Source organism: Pygocentrus nattereri, chromosome 13 (genome assembly GCF_015220715.1).
Source record: "Pygocentrus nattereri isolate fPygNat1 chromosome 13, fPygNat1.pri, whole genome shotgun sequence".
In the NCBI taxonomy this organism is placed as follows: Eukaryota; Metazoa; Chordata; class Actinopteri; order Characiformes; family Serrasalmidae; genus Pygocentrus; species Pygocentrus nattereri.
Genome location: NC_051223.1, coordinates 10,603,524 through 10,621,316, shown reverse-complemented (window position 1 = coordinate 10,621,316; position 17,793 = coordinate 10,603,524). Strand labels below are relative to the sequence as shown.

Genomic DNA, 17,793 nt, shown 5'->3' with positions numbered 1-17,793 from the left:
CTCAATCAGAATAGAATACGTCCATGTAAACACCTCAATCAGAATAGACCAGTTTGATTGAGGCCATTCGGAATACAGTTTCTATCCGACTGATCGAGGTGGGTAATCCTGTAAATAATCCATTAAATAAGAATAATATCCATGTAAATGCCTTTATCCGATTACATTCCCTGTCGGAAAGTTCAAGTCTGTTCTGCATGTGTGTCGCATCATAGTGAGAGTTTATACCGTTCAACACAGCGGAGCAGAAACTGGTCTGCAGAGGAGACGAAGTTTATGCTCTGATCTTCAAAAGACAGTGGTGGGACGAACGTCCAGCTTATGCGTCTCAGAACACGACGTCTTCCTCTTAGCCTAAGGACATTTGAAGGACGTTTTCCTCAGTCTGTCGTCATTTTAAAGCAGTTAAAAGCACAAGTACTGCTCACTGCTGCTCATCTCACTCTGACTGGACCTCACGTGATGTTCACTGCCATGGTAACGTTTACTCTAAGCAGTTCTCCACACATGCACGTCACTTTGCATCGGATTACTTGTAGTGAGCATGTAAACAAAGATTTTCCATCAGATTATCAGACGCAGCCAAACTTCCATGTGTTGTGACATCACCACCACAACTAACTGGCTGTCTGGGACACTACCTTTAGAGGTCAGGCCTCAAGCCAGAAAATGTTCTACATGGTGAAAAAAAAACAGGCCTGAATCTTAATTTATAGAAAATAATCGCACTTTAAATCATATTTTCCCCAAATTGTTCAGCCCAACCACCCACTCACTCTAAAGTCATGTAAGTTATAAGGAGTGTTTTACCCTAGTTTGCTTTCAGAATGAGCCCCAGCCAATCAGAACAGAGCTCATTTACATATATCAGTCTTAAAGGCACAGTAACAGAAACAGCCTGTTTAATTCTAAGGGATAAAGAGATGTTGGACAAATTATGATTAATAAAATACATATAAACATTATAAGTGGACATCAGGGGAAAAAATCAAATGCAAGAAAAATGTACGATATGTTAATAAGGGGTAATGATAACATGACTGTGTGATCACTGCAACTCCTGAGTGTTGAAAGTATCAGTAAATATCAATAAATAAACCACACCAGCACAAACAGAGAGAGAGTGAATAAGGGGTGAACGGCAGGGCGGGGCATGACTCACCTGCCACAGAGTTGGGACGGGGCATGAGGTAGAGGGGGGTGGGGTGAGAGGAGTGGTGTGTGGAGCCAGGCTCAGGGATCTTGTTGAGGCTGTGCGTGGAAGCGGCCATGTTCTCGTCCACACGGTACAGGCTGGAGTCCAGCGTGGCGCGGTGAGAGTGCCACAGCTTCAGACTGCTGGCCCGCAAGCCCTCACCATGTTTACGATCCGCAGGCTCCGAGTAACTGGTCAGAGTGGCTGAGGGGTGGGGAGGAAGGGGGAGGGTTTAAAAATAAAGGAAATGATGCTTACAGAAGGATTTAGACTGAATTACTGCATCATTAGCCCCACCTATTTTTTATCTACACCTACACTGGCCATTTTATTGGAAACACCTGCACAATTACATACAGCAGTCCATCTACTCATCAGCCCTTCTCTATCCTGCCAATCAGAGGAAAGGGACCAACATAGAACCACCAGAGAAGGGATATTATTTGGGTGGTGGGCCATTCTCAGCACAGCAGTGTGTCACAATAGGGCTGTCATTATTGATGATAATGGGCTGATGATTAATTGTCATATAAATAATTCAGTCTAATGATTTAATTGCCCTTTTATTGCTCACTGCATGCAGCTGTTATGTATGTACATATATATCGTAGATACGTTAGCTAAGAAATATCTACACTCTCAGAAATAAAGGTACTAAACTGTCACTGGGGTGGACCCCTCAAGGCTCCATCTCAGTACCTTTAGTCAGTGAACATAACTAAACCATAATACACTGAAATGATATGTTCTAAGCTGTACTGACTCCACACACCCCGCCTCGCCTCCAGGCTTTTATTCTACTGTTCTGTTTTAAAACATTCGGTTATGAAAATGTACAAATACAAACTTTTCACCTGGAAAAACTGATTTAAACTTCACAATCAGACCTTAAAACCACTGCTGGAGCTTTGAGGGAACATTTACACTGTTTGTACCTTAATGAAGGAAAAACCTTAATTTCTAACAGCGCACACATCTAACATATAAACATGCTGCCCTCTGAACATGTTACAGCACCAAGTTTGAAGTCAGATCTTGTTGTTTTGACAAGACTCATGATATCTCAGAGAATGTACGCTTTCTTTTATTTGCATTTATTTGCCATGAAATGCACCTGACATTCCACTTTTTCAGCATAACATGATACGAAATCTAATGGCTGTGGAAAATCACAGGAGTCTGCTGAAATAACACCGGTCATCTCAGCCACACACCGCCTGTGTGGATGCTCTGACCTGTTAATATGAGCACTGAAATGAAAAGCAACAAGAGTCAGGATGAGTGGAACTGCGGTCCTGCATGTTTTGGTGTTTTTCCTGCTGCAGCTAATCAGCTAATTAATCAGCCTCTCCTGATGCAAGTGTGCAGCAGCTGATCTACTGAATACACACGTCTTTACAGACTGAGAGTGTGTATGTGTGTGTGAGAGTGTGTGTGAGAGAGCGTGTGGTACTCACCGATGATGCCGCTGTCTCTGCTCTCCAGTGTGGAGGTGGGGCTGGTGAGGGGCTGTCCTGGAGCCGCGGGGGGCAGAGTGGAACAGGGGCTGCAGCCCGGAGGAGACGCTGTGCTGCTGGTCAGCGTGGAGCACGGACTCATCCTACCACTCACACCCACACCCTGCACACACACACACACACACACACACACACACACGCAGACTTAGCATGGGGCGGGGTGGTGTGTGTGTGTGTGTGTGTGTGTGTGTGTGTGTGTGTTTGTTTGCTTGTTTTTGTACATTTTCAGTACCTGACATTGTAGCAAAACCAAACTAACCCACAGAACCAACACAACAATTCTGACTTTACAAAGTGCATTTTAAAATGTTTTTGTTCCTAGTTTTAAAACTAAAAGCACAAAATCACTTCTTTTTGGTTCCTTTGGTTAAGATTAAGACTTAGCTTAGAAAATTCTTATTACATACAGATAATTACAAATATATAATATATATAGGACATATTATTACTATTATTCTATGTATTCACAGTTTTGATAGTATCTTTTAAAATGTAGCACTACTGGCTCTTTTTTCTCTGTTATACCTGATCAGATGACTGATTAAGATTAAATGACCCTTACAACAGGGAAATTTCACCTCCGCTTGTACAACCCCAATTCCAATGAAGTTGGGACGTTGTGTAAAACATAAATAAAAACAGAATATGATGATTTGCAAATCCTTTTCAACCTATATTCAATTGAATACACTACAAAGACAAGATATTTAATGTTCAAATGGATAAACTTTGTTGTTTTTTGCAAATATTCACTCATTTTGAATTTTATGCCTGCAACACGTTCCAAAGAAGTTGCGACAGGGGCAACAAAAGACTGGAAAAGTTGATGAATGCTCAAAAAACACCTGTTTGGAACATTCCACAGGTGAACAGGTTAATTAGAAACAGGTGAGTGTCATGATTGGATATAAAGGGAGCATCCCTGAAAGGGAGCATCCACTTTGTGAACAACTGCGTGAGCAAATAGTCCAACAGTTTAAGAACGTTTCTCAACGTGCAATTGCAAGGAATTTAGGGATTTCATCATCTACAGTCCATAATATCATCAAAAGATTCAGAGAATCTGGAGAAATCTCTGCAAGTAAGCGGCAAGGCAGAAAACCAATACTAAATGCCCGTGACCTTCGATCCCTCAGGCGGCGCTGCATTAAAAACCGACATCATTCTGTAACTGATATTACTACATGGGCTCAGGAATACTTCAGAAAACCACTGTCAGTGAACACAGTTCGTCGCTCCATCTAGTATCTCCATCCATTAAGTGCAAGTTAAAACTCTGCCATGCAAAGCGAAAGCCATATATCAACAACACCCAGAAACGCTGCCGGCTTCTCTCGGCCCGAGCTCATCTGAGATGGACTGACGCAAAGTGGCAAAGTGTCCTGTGGTCTGACGAGTCCACATTTCAAATTGTTTTTTGAGGTCATGGACGTCGTGTCCTTCGGGCCAAAGAGGAAAAGGACTGTCCAGATTGTTATCAGTGCACAGTTAAAAAGCCAGCATCTCTGATGGTATGGGGGTGTGTTAGTGCCATCCTATGAATTCCACCAACAAAGCTCCAACAATTAGTGTCCTCAGTTCCCAAACGCTTATTGAGTGTTGTTAAAAGGAAAGGTGATGTAACACAGTGGTAAACATGCCCCTGTCCCAACTTCTTTGGAACGTGTTGCAGGCATCAAATTCAAAATGAGTGAATATTTGCAAAAAACAATAAAGTTTATCCATTTGAACATTAGATATCTTGTCTTTGTAGTGTATTCAATTGAATATAGGTTGAAAAGGATTTGCAAATCATCCTATTCTGTTTTTATTTATGTTTTACACAATGTCCCAACTTCATTGGAATTGGGGTTGTAACCCATCCAGAAAGTGAAACACCACATACACACTAGTGAACACACACACTTAGGGGCAGTGAGCACACTTGCCCAGAGCGATGGGCAGCCCTATCCACAGCGCCTGGGGAGTAGATGGGGGTATGGTTGTCAAGGGGGTCAATGACAACTTAGTCATGTACTGTCAGCTCTGGGGATCAAACCAGCGAACTTCTGGTCACAGGACTGGTTCTCTAACATCCAGCGCATGAAAATTTCTTGAATTATCGCAATATTTTATTTTTGGCATATAGCCCATCTCTACCTGGTCAGCCCCAAAACTGCCCCATCAGATAAACAGCACTTAAAGCTTTGATCTCTGAGATAGAGGAGAAAATCAAGCCGCTTCAGATCTGAAAACATCCACAGGCGTTTCTGTCTATCCTTACACTGTGAGAAGACCACTCAGCGCTGAAAGGATGTGTAGCTGACCAAGAAGAACCTCACTGAGAAAAGGAGACAGACACATCAAACAAAGAAGCTGAACGATGGACTGACCACCCCAGAGTCCAGACCGCAACACCACTGAATGGCTTTGACCACTTCAGACTGGAGGCGTGTCTGCAGATTTCTACTACCACTTACATATATATGTAAGTTGTGGTCTGGAGGTTAGGGTACCAGCCTTTTTGTAAATTATATATATATATATATATATAAAATAATGCACACATGACCCCATGTCCTGACACTGTATTAAAACGAGTAGATGGGTACATGTGTGTGTGTTAGCCTAATTAATCCGCCAGCGCAGGAAATCCACACGGCAGGAGGAAGCCCTCTCTTGGGGCTGTCCCCTCCCTCAGCACGCACTCCTCCCCATCTGTCAGTTGCCAGGAGACGGGGTTGCCGTGGCACCCTGCCGCTGTGGCACCCAGCTACAGGCTCATTTGGTGTTGGCTTGGGTCTGGCCGGCTGCAGTGGCTCACCTAATCTGCCCGTGCACGGGATTAGCGATGAGACAACTAAGCAGCGCTGCGGAGCTTTAAAACACTCAACACTGCTTAAGTTCAGAGCCCACAGAGAACCGAGGGACGAGTGGAGACTGCGAGAGGGACAGGAACACGGTTCTTTATCCTGTTCGGGCAGCGTTTCAGCACCAACCACAGAGATGACATTCAGCCAGCCCACTCTTTCACCAAGTCGAATTCCTGATTTACTCATAGTGCTGGATTATGTCATTAAGGGCACCATTCTGGTACACACCTACGAAAATGGTTCTTCAAGGGTAAAGGAAATGATTCTATACAGAACCATTTTCAAAGAATCATCTACAGCGTGTTCTCCATTCTTGCAAAGGGATTTTTGAGTGTTCAGGGTTCCATACAGAACCATTTTCTTTACTCTTGAAGAAAAAAGATGGTTCCTCAAAGGTTTTTTTTAAAAGAAACTGGTTCTATACAGAACCATGCTGGGTGGGTTTATCTCATAACAAGCCGCCACTTCGCTGCCAAACTAAGCTCCCCACCACAGTGGCAGCATCATTAGAATAATATGAACATGTTATTTTAGGAATTCAGACATTTCCCACACAAACACAATAGCAATGTTCTGTTGAGGTTTTACAGGAAATCTGAGCTCAGTGCAGTCTGCAGTGATTCTCACTGCTCAATGCATCACGACAGGTAAGGCCTATCAATATACTACTGAATCAGACTTCACCAGCCAATCAGCACTCGGCAGCTGTAAAGCTTTGCTTTCTGTATTCGAGTTCGAGCGGCCTACCTGCAGGTCATCGGACTCCTCCATGCTGTACTGTGGCCCCTGAGGCCCCTCGCTCACTTTGTCTCCGAGCAGGAAGCCCAGCCGAGTCATCAACGTGTTGGCAGCCTCGTCTACAGAGGGAGGGGGGCCGAGGTCTGGACCTAACCCCCCTGCCAGGAAGAGAGAAAGAGAGAGGGAGGGGAAGGGAGAGGGTTAATCTAAGCCTGGTAATAAGACAATAATAATTATCAAAATTAAATGTTCTTTCAATTCTAATTAAAATGCTCTTCTCGCCCCTCAATCCAGTTTTAGCATTATGAGCCTGAGCTGCTACACCCAGGTAGCACAGTGTTTCTTTTACTCTCTATATTAGGAGAGAGAAAGTCTATCTCAAGCCAGGCAGCAGACTTAGCTAGCGTTAGCTGCTTCAGTGTGAAAATTCTGGTGACTGCAGGGTTCATTTACCATCACTAACAAACTGTAAATGAGCTGAGCGTTCACAGAGTCGTTATGAAGTCAGAGACTTTAATAACCTTTAACCACCAGGTGTGTGAATCACGCAGAGCTTCACTGAGGACCTGAGAGAGTCAACTCACACACTGATCTTCACTTCCTCTCCTCCCCAGCCCCTACACACACTGAGATACACGCTGAGATACAAACACTGAGATATACACACTGAGATGCACAGACTGAGATACACGCTGAGATAGAAACACTGAGATACACACTAAGATACATATGCTCAAGATACACACTCAGATACACACGGGGATAGACACACTGAGATAGACACACTCAGATACACACACTGAGGTACACACTCAGATAAAAACTGAGATACACACACTCAGATACATACACTCAAGATACACACTCAGATACACACTCAGATAAAAACTGAGATACACACACTCAGATACATACACTCAAGATACACACTCAGATAAAAACTGAGATACACACACTGAGATACATACACTCAAGATACACACTCAGATACACACTCAGATAAAAACTGAGATACACACACTCAGATACATACACTCAAGATACACACTCAGATACACACTCAGATACACGCGCTCAGATACACATTCAGATACACACTGAGATACACGCGCTCAGATACACACTCAGATAAAAACTGAGATACACACACTGAGATACATACACTCAAGATACACACTCAGATACACACTCAGATACACACTGAGATACACACACTCAGATACACACTCAGATACATACTGAGATACACACATTCAGATACACACACTGATACACACTCAGATACACACACTCTGATACACACTGAGAAACACACACTCATATACACACTCAAATACATAGTGAGATACACACACTCAGATACACACTGAGATACACACACTCAGGTACACACGCTCAAGATACACAGAGTCATTATAAAGTCAGAGTCTTTAATGACCTTTAACCACCAGGTGTGTGAATCACGCAGAGCTTCGCCGAGGACCTGAGAGAGTCAACTCACACACTGATCTTCACATCTACTTCTCCACAGCCCCTACACACGCTGAGATACAAACACTGAGATACACACACTGAGATACACACGCTGAGATACACACGCTGAGATACACACTAAGATACATACGCTCAAGATACACACTCAGATACACACAGGGATAGACACACTGAGATAGACACACTCAGATACACATACTGAGATACACACTCAGATACACACAGGGATAGACACACTGAGATAGACACACTCAGATACACATACTGAGATACACACTCAGATACACACAGGGATAGACACACTGAGATACACGCTGAGATACAAACAGTAAGATACATACACTCAAGATACACACTCAGATACACACTGTGATAGACACACTGATATAGACACACTCTGATACACATACTGAGATACACACTCAGATACACACACTGAGATACACACTGGGATACACACACTCAGATACACACTGAGGTATACAGACTCAGATACACACTGAGATACACACACTCAGATACACACTGAGATACACACATTCACACATACATTGAGATACACACACTCAGATACACACTGAGGTATACAGACTCAGATACACACTGAGATACACACACTCAGATACACACTTAGATACACACATTCACACATACATTGAGATACACACACTCAGATACACACTGAGATACACATACTAAGATACACACTGAGATATACAGACTCAGATACACACTGAGAAACACACTCAGATACAGACTGAAATACATACTGAGATACACACACTGAGATACACACACTCAGATAAACACTGAGATACACACACTCAGATACACACTAAGATACACACACTTAGACATACATTGAGATACACACACTCAGATACACACTGAGATACACACACTCAGATACACACTGAGATACACACACTCAGATACACATTGAAATACATACTGAGATACACACACTGAGATACACACACTCAGATACACACTGAGATACACACACTCAGATACACATTGAAATACATACTGAGATACACACACTGAGATACACACTCTCAGATAAAAACTGAGATACACACACTCAGATACACACTGAGATACACACTCAGATACACACTGAGAAACACACTCAGATACACACTGAGAAACACACTCAGATACAGACTGAAATACATACTGAGATACACACACTGAGATACACACACTCAGATAAACACTGAGATACACACACTCAGATAAACACTGAGATACACACACTCAGATACACACTGAGATACACACACTTAGACATACATTGAGATACACACACTCAGATACACACTGAGATACACACACTCAGATACACACTGAGATACACACACTCAGATACACACTGAAATACATACTGAGATACACACACTGTGATACACACACTCAGATAAACACTGAGATACACACACTCAGATACACACTGAGATACACACACTCAGACATACATTGAGATACACACACTCAGATACACACTGAGATACACACACTCAGATACACACTGAGATTTACACACTCAGATACACACTGAGATATACAGACTCAGATACACACTGAGATACACACACTCAGATACACACTGAGATACACACACTCAGATACACACTGAGAAACACACACTCAGATACACACTGAAATACATACTGAGATACACACACTGAGATACACACACTCAGATACACACTGAGATACACACACTCAGACATACATTGAGATACACACACTCAGATACACACTGAGATACACACTCTTAGATAAAAACTGACATACACACACTCAGATACACACTCTCAGATAAAAACTGTGATACACACACTCAGATACACACTGAGATACACACACTCAGATACACACTGAGATACACAGACTCAGATACACACTAAGAAACACACACTCAGATACACACTGAAATACATACTGAGATACACACACTCAGATACACACTGAGATACACACACTCAGGTACACACTGTGATACACACACTCAGATACACACTGAGATACACACACTCAGATACACACTGGGATATACACACAGATATACACAGAGCAGCTCCTCACTAAGACCTGCTTTGTATCAAACCAACTCTCTCTCAGCCCAGCTCTACAGCTTATTACACAGGTCGGAAGAGAGGGGGAAGAGGGTGAACAGAAAGAAGGGGAGAGTGAGGTGGAGATGACAGGGAGAGGGGAGGAGCTAAAAAGAAAGGTAGAAAGAGAGTAAGAAAGGAGAGAGAAACAGAAAGAGAGGGAAAAGAGTGAGCGGGGTAAAAATAGAGAAAAGAACAGGGAAGAGAGAGATATAAATAGAGAGACAAAGAAGGAAAAGAGAGAGAGAGAGGAAGAGGAAAGGAGCGGGTAAAGAGAGGGGGAAGAAAGATATAAACAGAGATAAAGAGAGAACAGAGAGAGAGAAAGAGGGGGAGAAGAGAGGGGAAGAGAGAGAGAGATAGAAGAGAGGGAAAAAGAAAGAGAGAGAGAGAGAGATATTAGGTTAACACAGACCTATTCAATTGTTATTTCATTGGCATCCATGAATCCCTCCAAACCAAACATCCACACCTGAGAGTGTGTGTCACTTGAATGAGATGTCAGGGAATGTGTGCGTGTGTGTGTCTGTGTGTGTGTGTGTGTGTGTGTGTGTGTGTGTTTGTGAGATGAGACACACCCATGTATCTTGGTCACCCAGAACAGGCTTTCAGACACCAAAGAGGCTGTCATTTATTACAGCTTCTAAAACACTGCTGTTATTATTACCATTGTTATTGTATAACTATTACATCACCAGACTGGGGGGTCCTGAGGCTTTAGGGACCCTCCCAAGAAACAGTCCGAAAAGTAGACCCAAAAAATCATTCTAAAGAGCCCGTGCCAGGGAAAATCACAATTTCCTTGCTGTTTTCAATTTGATATAGAATGTAAGCATCTTGAGAGCGCTCGGTAGCAGTAACGCTAACCAATCTTTGCTCAGTAGCAGTAACTTAAGGGATACTTTTTAAATCCGACAAACAGGGAAATTCCACCTCCGGATTTAACCCATCCGTGAAGTGAAACACCACATACACACTGGTGAATACGCACACACTAGGGGGCAGTGAGCACACTTGCCCAGAGCGGTGGGCAGCCCTATCCACGGCACCCAGGAGCAAGTGGGGGTTAGGTGTCTTGCTCAAGGACACCTCAGTCATGGACTGTCAGCACTGGGGATCAAACTGGCAACCTTCCGGTCACAGGGCCAGTTCCCTAACCTCCAGCCCACGACTGCCCCACAGAGGAGGTGCACTGTTCCCGGAGGTACAGCAATACCAGGTCGATGCGTGTAGTGGACAGAGCAAGCCCCTCTTCCGTCTCCCTATTCTAAAAGACAATGTAATATGTAGTCCTCATATAGAGGACGTATCAAATATTAAACTGATAAGAACAGATACTACCCTTGATCTCAGCCAAATGGCCGAGAAGTGAAGTAATGCCAACCAATCAGCTCTCAGTAGCAGTAACACCAACAAATCAGCTCTGAGTAGCAGTGATGCCAACCAATCAGCTCTCAGTAGCAGTAACACTAAACAATTAGCTCTTAGTAGCAGTAAAGCCAACCAATCAGCACTCAGTAACAGTAACACTAACCAATCAACTCTCATTAGCAGTAATACCAAACAATCAGCTCTCAGTAGCAGTAATGCCAACCAATCAACTCTCAGTAGCAGTAACACTAACCAATCAGCACTCAGTAACATTAATGCCAACCAATCATCGCTCAGTAGCAGTAATGCCAACCAATAAGCGCCCAGTAGCAGTAATGCCAACCAATCAGCATTCAGTAGCAGTGATTCCAACCAATCAGCTCTCAGTAGCAGTAATGCTAACCAATGAGCTCTCAGCAGCAGTAATCACAACTTATCAGCTCTCAGTAGCAGTAATGCCAAGCAATCAGCTCTCAGCAGCAGTAAGGCCAACCAATCAGCTCTCAGTAGCAGTAATGCCAACCAATCAGCACTCAGTAGCAATAATGCCAACCAATCAGCTCTCATTAGCAGTAATGCTAACCAATCAGCTCTCAGTAGCAGTAATGCTAACCAATCAGCTCTCAGGAGCAGTTATGCCAACCAATCAGCTCTCAGCAGCAGTAATCACAGCCAATCAGTGTTCAGTAGCAGTAAGGCCACCAGTCAGCTCTCAGTAGCAGTAATGCCAACCAATCAGCGCTCAGTAGCAGTAATGCCAACCAATCAGCTATAGGTAGCAGTAATGCTAACCAATCAGCTCTCAGTAGCAGTAATGCCAATGAATCAGCTCTCGGTAGCAGTAATGCTAACCTATCAGCTCTCAGTAGCAGTAATGCCAACCAATCAGCACTTAGTAGCAGTAACACAAACTAATCAGCTCTCAGTAGCAGTAATCCCAACCAATCAGCTCTCAGTAACATTAATGCCAACCAATCATTGCTCACTAGCAGTAATGCCAACCAATCAGTTATCAGTAGCAGTAAGGCCAATCAATCAGCTCTCAGTAGCAGTAATGCCAACAAATCAGCGCTCAGTAGCAATTATGCCAACCAATCAGCTCTCAGTAGCAGTAATGCAAACCAATCAGCTCTCAGTAGCAGTAATGCTAACCAATCAGCTCTCAGTAGCAATAATGCTAGCAGTAATGCCAACCAATCCGCACTCAGTAGCAGTAATGCCAAACAATCAGCTCAGTGGCAGTAACACTAACCATTCAGCTCTGAGTAGCAGTAATGCCAACCAATCAGCTATCAGTAGCAGTAACACTAACCAATCAGCTCTCAGTAGCAGAAACCCTAACCATTCAGCTATCAGCAGCAGTAATGGCAACCAATCAGCGCTCAGTAGCACTAATGCCAACCAATCAGCTCTAAGTAGCAGTAATACTAACCAATCAGCTCTCAGTAGCACTAATGCTAACCAATCAGCTCTCAGTAGCAGTAATGCTAACCAATCAGGGCTCAGTAGCAGTAATGCTAATCAATCAGCTCTCAGTAGCAGTAATGCTAACCAATCGGCGCTCAGTGGCAGTAACACTAACCAATCAGCACTCAGTAGCAGTAATGCCAACCAATCAGCTCTCAGTAGCAGTAATACCAACCAATCAGCTCTCAGTAGCAGTAATGCTAACCAATCAGCTCTGAGTAGCAGTAATGCTAACCAATCAGCTCTCAGGAGCTGTAATGCCAAATCAGCGCTAACTGGCAGTAATGCTAACCAATCAGCTCTCAGTAGCAGTAATGCTAACCAATCAGATCTCAGTAGCAGTATTGCTAAACAATCCATGCTCAGTAGCAGTAAAGCAGACCAATTTCACCACTTAAATGCACAACAATTTAAATAATTACAGCATGCTTTTATAAAGATCTGTGAAAACCAACCACCATTTTTTTAAAACAAATTTTATGTTGATTTTCTTCTTTCTATAAACAAAACTGATGAACTGAGGCCGGTATGATGATCTGGCAGCACCCTTCTGTGTTATACAGCCATAATGTCTAGGGGTTACACTAGACTGCCACCTGGTTTTGAAGTCTTTCTTTCATGCAGATCTTTTGAAGTAACTTCAGAGGAGCACCTTATCGGTCAACTCGTCCAGAGCGCTCAGGTCATTCCTTGTTCAGACATTGCTATAGTTAAACCGGCCAAACAGCTCTTGAGCCCGGAGTGTCTGCGTGTCTGATTCCATCTACAATCTTGAAAGGCGCAGGAGATCACGCAAAACCAAACAACCATACTGACGACATCAAGCGGCCTGTTTTCCAAATGCCGCACCCAGAGACGTTCTGCTGTTACTCCGCATCCTCATCAGGGCAAAAAAAAATAAACAGCGTCATCCTGTGAGCTCAACTCAGTTCAGCAAAACAGCTCATTTACACGTCTTCCTGCTTTAAACAAACACATCCTCTGATATTTAAGGTGGTGACATCAGATAATTCAGCCTTATCCAGAGCTTCATAAGGCATTACCAAGTTCTCATGCCTTACTAAGCTGTTGCTGTGCATTAGGATCTCGTTCCCACATGTTAATACCATTTTTAAAATATAATTTCTAGTTACATGGCACGTCACCAGCAGGGCTCCGTAGATCTTTCTAAATTCCCGTGTAATTAAGTGGTTGAGATGTAAATAGAGCTGTTCAGAGGGGTTTGGTGTTTCTAGAGAAACTGAGTCAGAACTGTTCACAATGGTGGTGATAGGAACCAGACGTCCACCTCTAAAAGCTCCCTCACAGAAAGTTCCTACATGGAACGGTTCTGAATTCACTGCCTGATGACTGCGACGCTGTTTTATGATCATTTAGAGAACTTAAACTCCATTCGTGGTGGAGGGATACATGCACGACGCTGTGCGGCAAAATAGTCCCCAAAGAAAACTTATTATTCCAGATTTTCCACTATTTTCCATCATCAACATTCCATATAAACTCAGAAGACTCGTGTAGGTTCTCCGGTGGTTCTGGATGGTAAATAAAATGTCTATATCTGTGTTGTAGTCATGGTGACCCCTGGTTCCCAAAAGGGTCTGTATAGAACTCATGGTTCTAAACAGAACCATAACCATTACTTAAGAACCCCTGAAGCACCATCTTTTCTAAACTTGTCTCGGCTGATCAAACACGAGATTAGCAGGAAAACGTGGACATTTGGCTTGAACTGCTTCTTTAACCTCTTTAACTCAGTGGGACCACCGGTGTTTCTCCGTCATGTTCTTCATAACATCTTCATATTTCATAAGCTACATTCAGAAGCTGGGCGTCGTATGAGGCTGTAAATCTTCTTTCCAGTCAAATAGATGGTGACATCATTTTAAACCCTTATAATAAAAGAAGCTAAACTCAAATCTGGGCTATAAACTATAAACAGACGGCGTCTCTTCAGTGATCTGCTCTGTAAACATTACTTTTATAAAATAATACAAACAGTGTCTGAGATTTTTGGCTTTCAGCAGTAAATTCTAAGCATGTGACATCATGTTTATGATCATAAAACACATTTTCTTTTACAAAAATAAACAATCTGCATTTATTTCATGCAGTTACTGCAAAATTTGCCTTACGATTTGGTAAATTCAGATGGAAAAACTGAAATATATCTACGAGCAAAAGAGGTTAAAAGTAGAAAGTAGAAAAGCTGTCACAGCTGCTACGACTCTGGAGGCATTTCTATCACGTAAATGCCGCTCAGACTCTCCTGCTGCCTGGTTTGAGTTGTGTTGTGCTGCGTCTGTGCGTGTAAACGTATTTAGACCATTCCTGTGAAACCAGATTTGAGGTGAGGTTATTTATACCAGCTAGAACCATCAGATAAACAGGATCCGAAGGCCGTGTTCAGGCTGGAGGAACAAGATGACCTCAGTCAATTTGCATGTGAAAACAAGCAACTATCCAACCATCTGAAACACATGACAGTGACCGTCTTATTATCATCAGTTATTATCAGTTATGAAGAATCTGTTAAGCCTTAGAAGCTCCGGAGTCCGCTGCGGAATGTGCCTTATCAATTTCATATTTCACTGCCTTTGGAACAAAACCTTGTTTCTCCTTGTCGTTTTTTTGACATCATTCGAAAATACTTGTTGTTCTTTACACTGTGTGTAAATTTTGTGATGAAGAGACAAAAAAAGAAAAAGCCCCAAAATTACTTAGATAAAAGCAGGTTCCATTGGTGGTGGGCAATATCACGATATTTTATCACAGATTATATTAATTATGTATTAATGTAGATTATGTAAATATTATATTTTAATATTATATATCATATATTAGCATATTAGATAATAATACAAATTGGACATTAATTATGTATAATTACTATTGGGACAATTATACGTTTTGTCACTATACGCTTTTCTGTGCTGAGCAAAACTTTGATGAACTACATGTTTCATTATAAACAGAGCAAAATGAATTGAACTGGCCTGTTTAACTGGATTTAGTGCAGCGCAGTTTGTAAAACACTGGATAACAAAGAGCTGAACGATGATGATGATGATGATGATGATGATTATTATGACACTAAAGGTTCTGTTTGTGTGTTTAATTTATTGAATCTCAGATTGTGCCCAATGACTACAATTAAGTAAGAGTGATTATAAAATACAGGATTCCATGTCTATATAAATATAAAAGCAACAGAATCTGTTGAAAATCATGCTCGGTCATAAACAAGTGGAGGGAAGAATGTTTTGTGTCAGTGTGGTGAGATGAATCTATATATAGACATCCTCAGTGCCCACACACTCGCCCTAAACACACACACACACACACACACACACACACACAAAAACCCATATCCGTCTCTCCATCCAGCAGCAGATCTGAAGACACCTTAAATAAACGAGTGTGATCTAACACATACTCTCCTAAAATGAATACCAGAGCCAGGTGAGACTATCACAACACAAACAGAGAGAGAGGGGGAGAGAGAGAGAGAGAGAGAGAGAGACAGAGGAGGAGAGAGAGAGAGAGAGAGAGAGATGAGGAGGAGGCATCAGCAACCCCCCCCCACCCACCCCACACCCCCCCCCCGGTCATCCTTGCATTTCTATCCTGTGAGGCAAAAAAAAGAAGAAAAGACAGATGGTTGCTATGGCAACAGTGCAGTAGAAGAGGGAGTGTGTAGAGTTTACTGCACTGGATCGCCTCTCAGAGAGAGAGAGAGAGATAGAGAGAGAGAGAGAGAGAGAGAGAGAGAGAGAGTACTGTGGTATCCTGAGCAGTAGTGTGCAGAGAAAAAAAAGAATGGAGGGAAAAATAAAGTCATGAGAGAAAGAAGAAGTTCTTCAGAATGACGAGACATGGAGGAACAGAGAGAAAAAACAAGTGCAACAAGGAGAAAAATGTAAACAGAGAGAGAAGGAGAAATAGAATGGATAAAAATGAAAAAAGTGTGATGGAGAAAGAAAGAAGGAGAGAGAAAAAGAACAGATGTAAAGGAGAAGGTGTGATGGAGAGGAGGAGAGTGTGTGCAGGGGCAGCTGAGTCATGAGCGTGAATAAAGATGGTCATTACACTGCTCTCTCTCTCTGTCTCTTACTCACACACACACACACACACACACACACACACACACACACACACACACTAGAGGTCTATTACCCAAGCCCAACCCAAACCCGTCCCTGACTCTGACCCAAGCCCAGTACAACCCTAACCTTAACTGCCCTAACTGTCCCTGACCACAGCCTGACCCCAAGCCACCCCAAAACCAACCTTGACTCTGACTTAGGCCCAGTCTAATCTTAATGATCCCGACGTGTGCCAAGCCCGACCCTAACCCTAGCCCGCCTGAACTCAACCCTAGTTAAACCATAGACTAGACCATAGCCAGGCCCGACCCTGGTCAAGCCCAAGACAGAACCCTAGTGAGGCCCGACTCTAAACCTAGTTCAGTCCAAGATGAGTCCCTAGCCAAGTCTAAACCAGACCCTAGCCAAGCCGTTACCATAGCCAAGCCCAAGATGGGACCCTAGCTAGGCCTGAGACCTGACCTTAGCCAAGCCCAGACCAGGCGCTAGCCAAAGCCAAACCCAACTTTAGCCAAGCTCAAGCCAAGGTCAGCCCAAGTCCAGAGGGATTTTTCATATACAACATTGATCCAGGTTTGTTCTGTGTGACAGGTTTGTTTCTGTGTAACTCTCATCTCTCTCTCTACCCCCCTCTCTCCCCTTTTCTCATCTCTGTCTCTCTCTCACTCTTCCCTTTTCTCATCTCTCTCACATTCTCCCTTCTTCTCATTTCTCTATCTCCCACTCTCCCTTTTTCTCTTCTCTCTCTCTCTATCCATCTCTCCCTTTTTTCATCTCTCTCTCTCTCTCTCTCTCTCTCTCTCTCTCTCCCTTTTTCTCTTCTCTCTCTCTCTATCTATCTCTCCCTTTTTTCATCTCTCTCTCTCTCTCTCTCTCTCTCTCCCTTTTTCTCTTTTCTCTCTCTCTCTCTCTCTCTCTCTCTCTCTCTCTCTCTCT

At 43.0% G+C, this 17,793-nt stretch overlaps 1 protein-coding gene and 1 non-coding gene across 9 annotated transcripts in view; both read right to left on the bottom strand.

Moving 5' to 3' along the window:
- The window catches only part of tanc2b (tetratricopeptide repeat, ankyrin repeat and coiled-coil containing 2b), a 220,721-nt gene that overhangs the window by 63,973 nt on the left and 138,955 nt on the right, over nucleotides 1-17,793 (bottom strand). For all 8 annotated transcript variants that reach the window (XM_017695101.2, XM_017695102.2, XM_017695103.2 and 5 more), the window contains 3 exons: nucleotides 6,312-6,460; nucleotides 2,653-2,815; nucleotides 1,163-1,399 (listed from right to left, as the gene is read on the bottom strand). In XM_017695101.2, coding sequence (XP_017550590.1) covers nucleotides 1,163-1,399; nucleotides 2,653-2,815; nucleotides 6,312-6,460 — 549 coding nt within the window. The remainder of the gene's footprint in view (nucleotides 1-1,162; nucleotides 1,400-2,652; nucleotides 2,816-6,311; nucleotides 6,461-17,793) is intronic.
- LOC119265047 lies at nucleotides 11,099-11,289 on the bottom strand. The gene has a single exon (XR_005131369.1). It is a non-coding gene; the product is annotated as a U2 spliceosomal RNA (small nuclear RNA).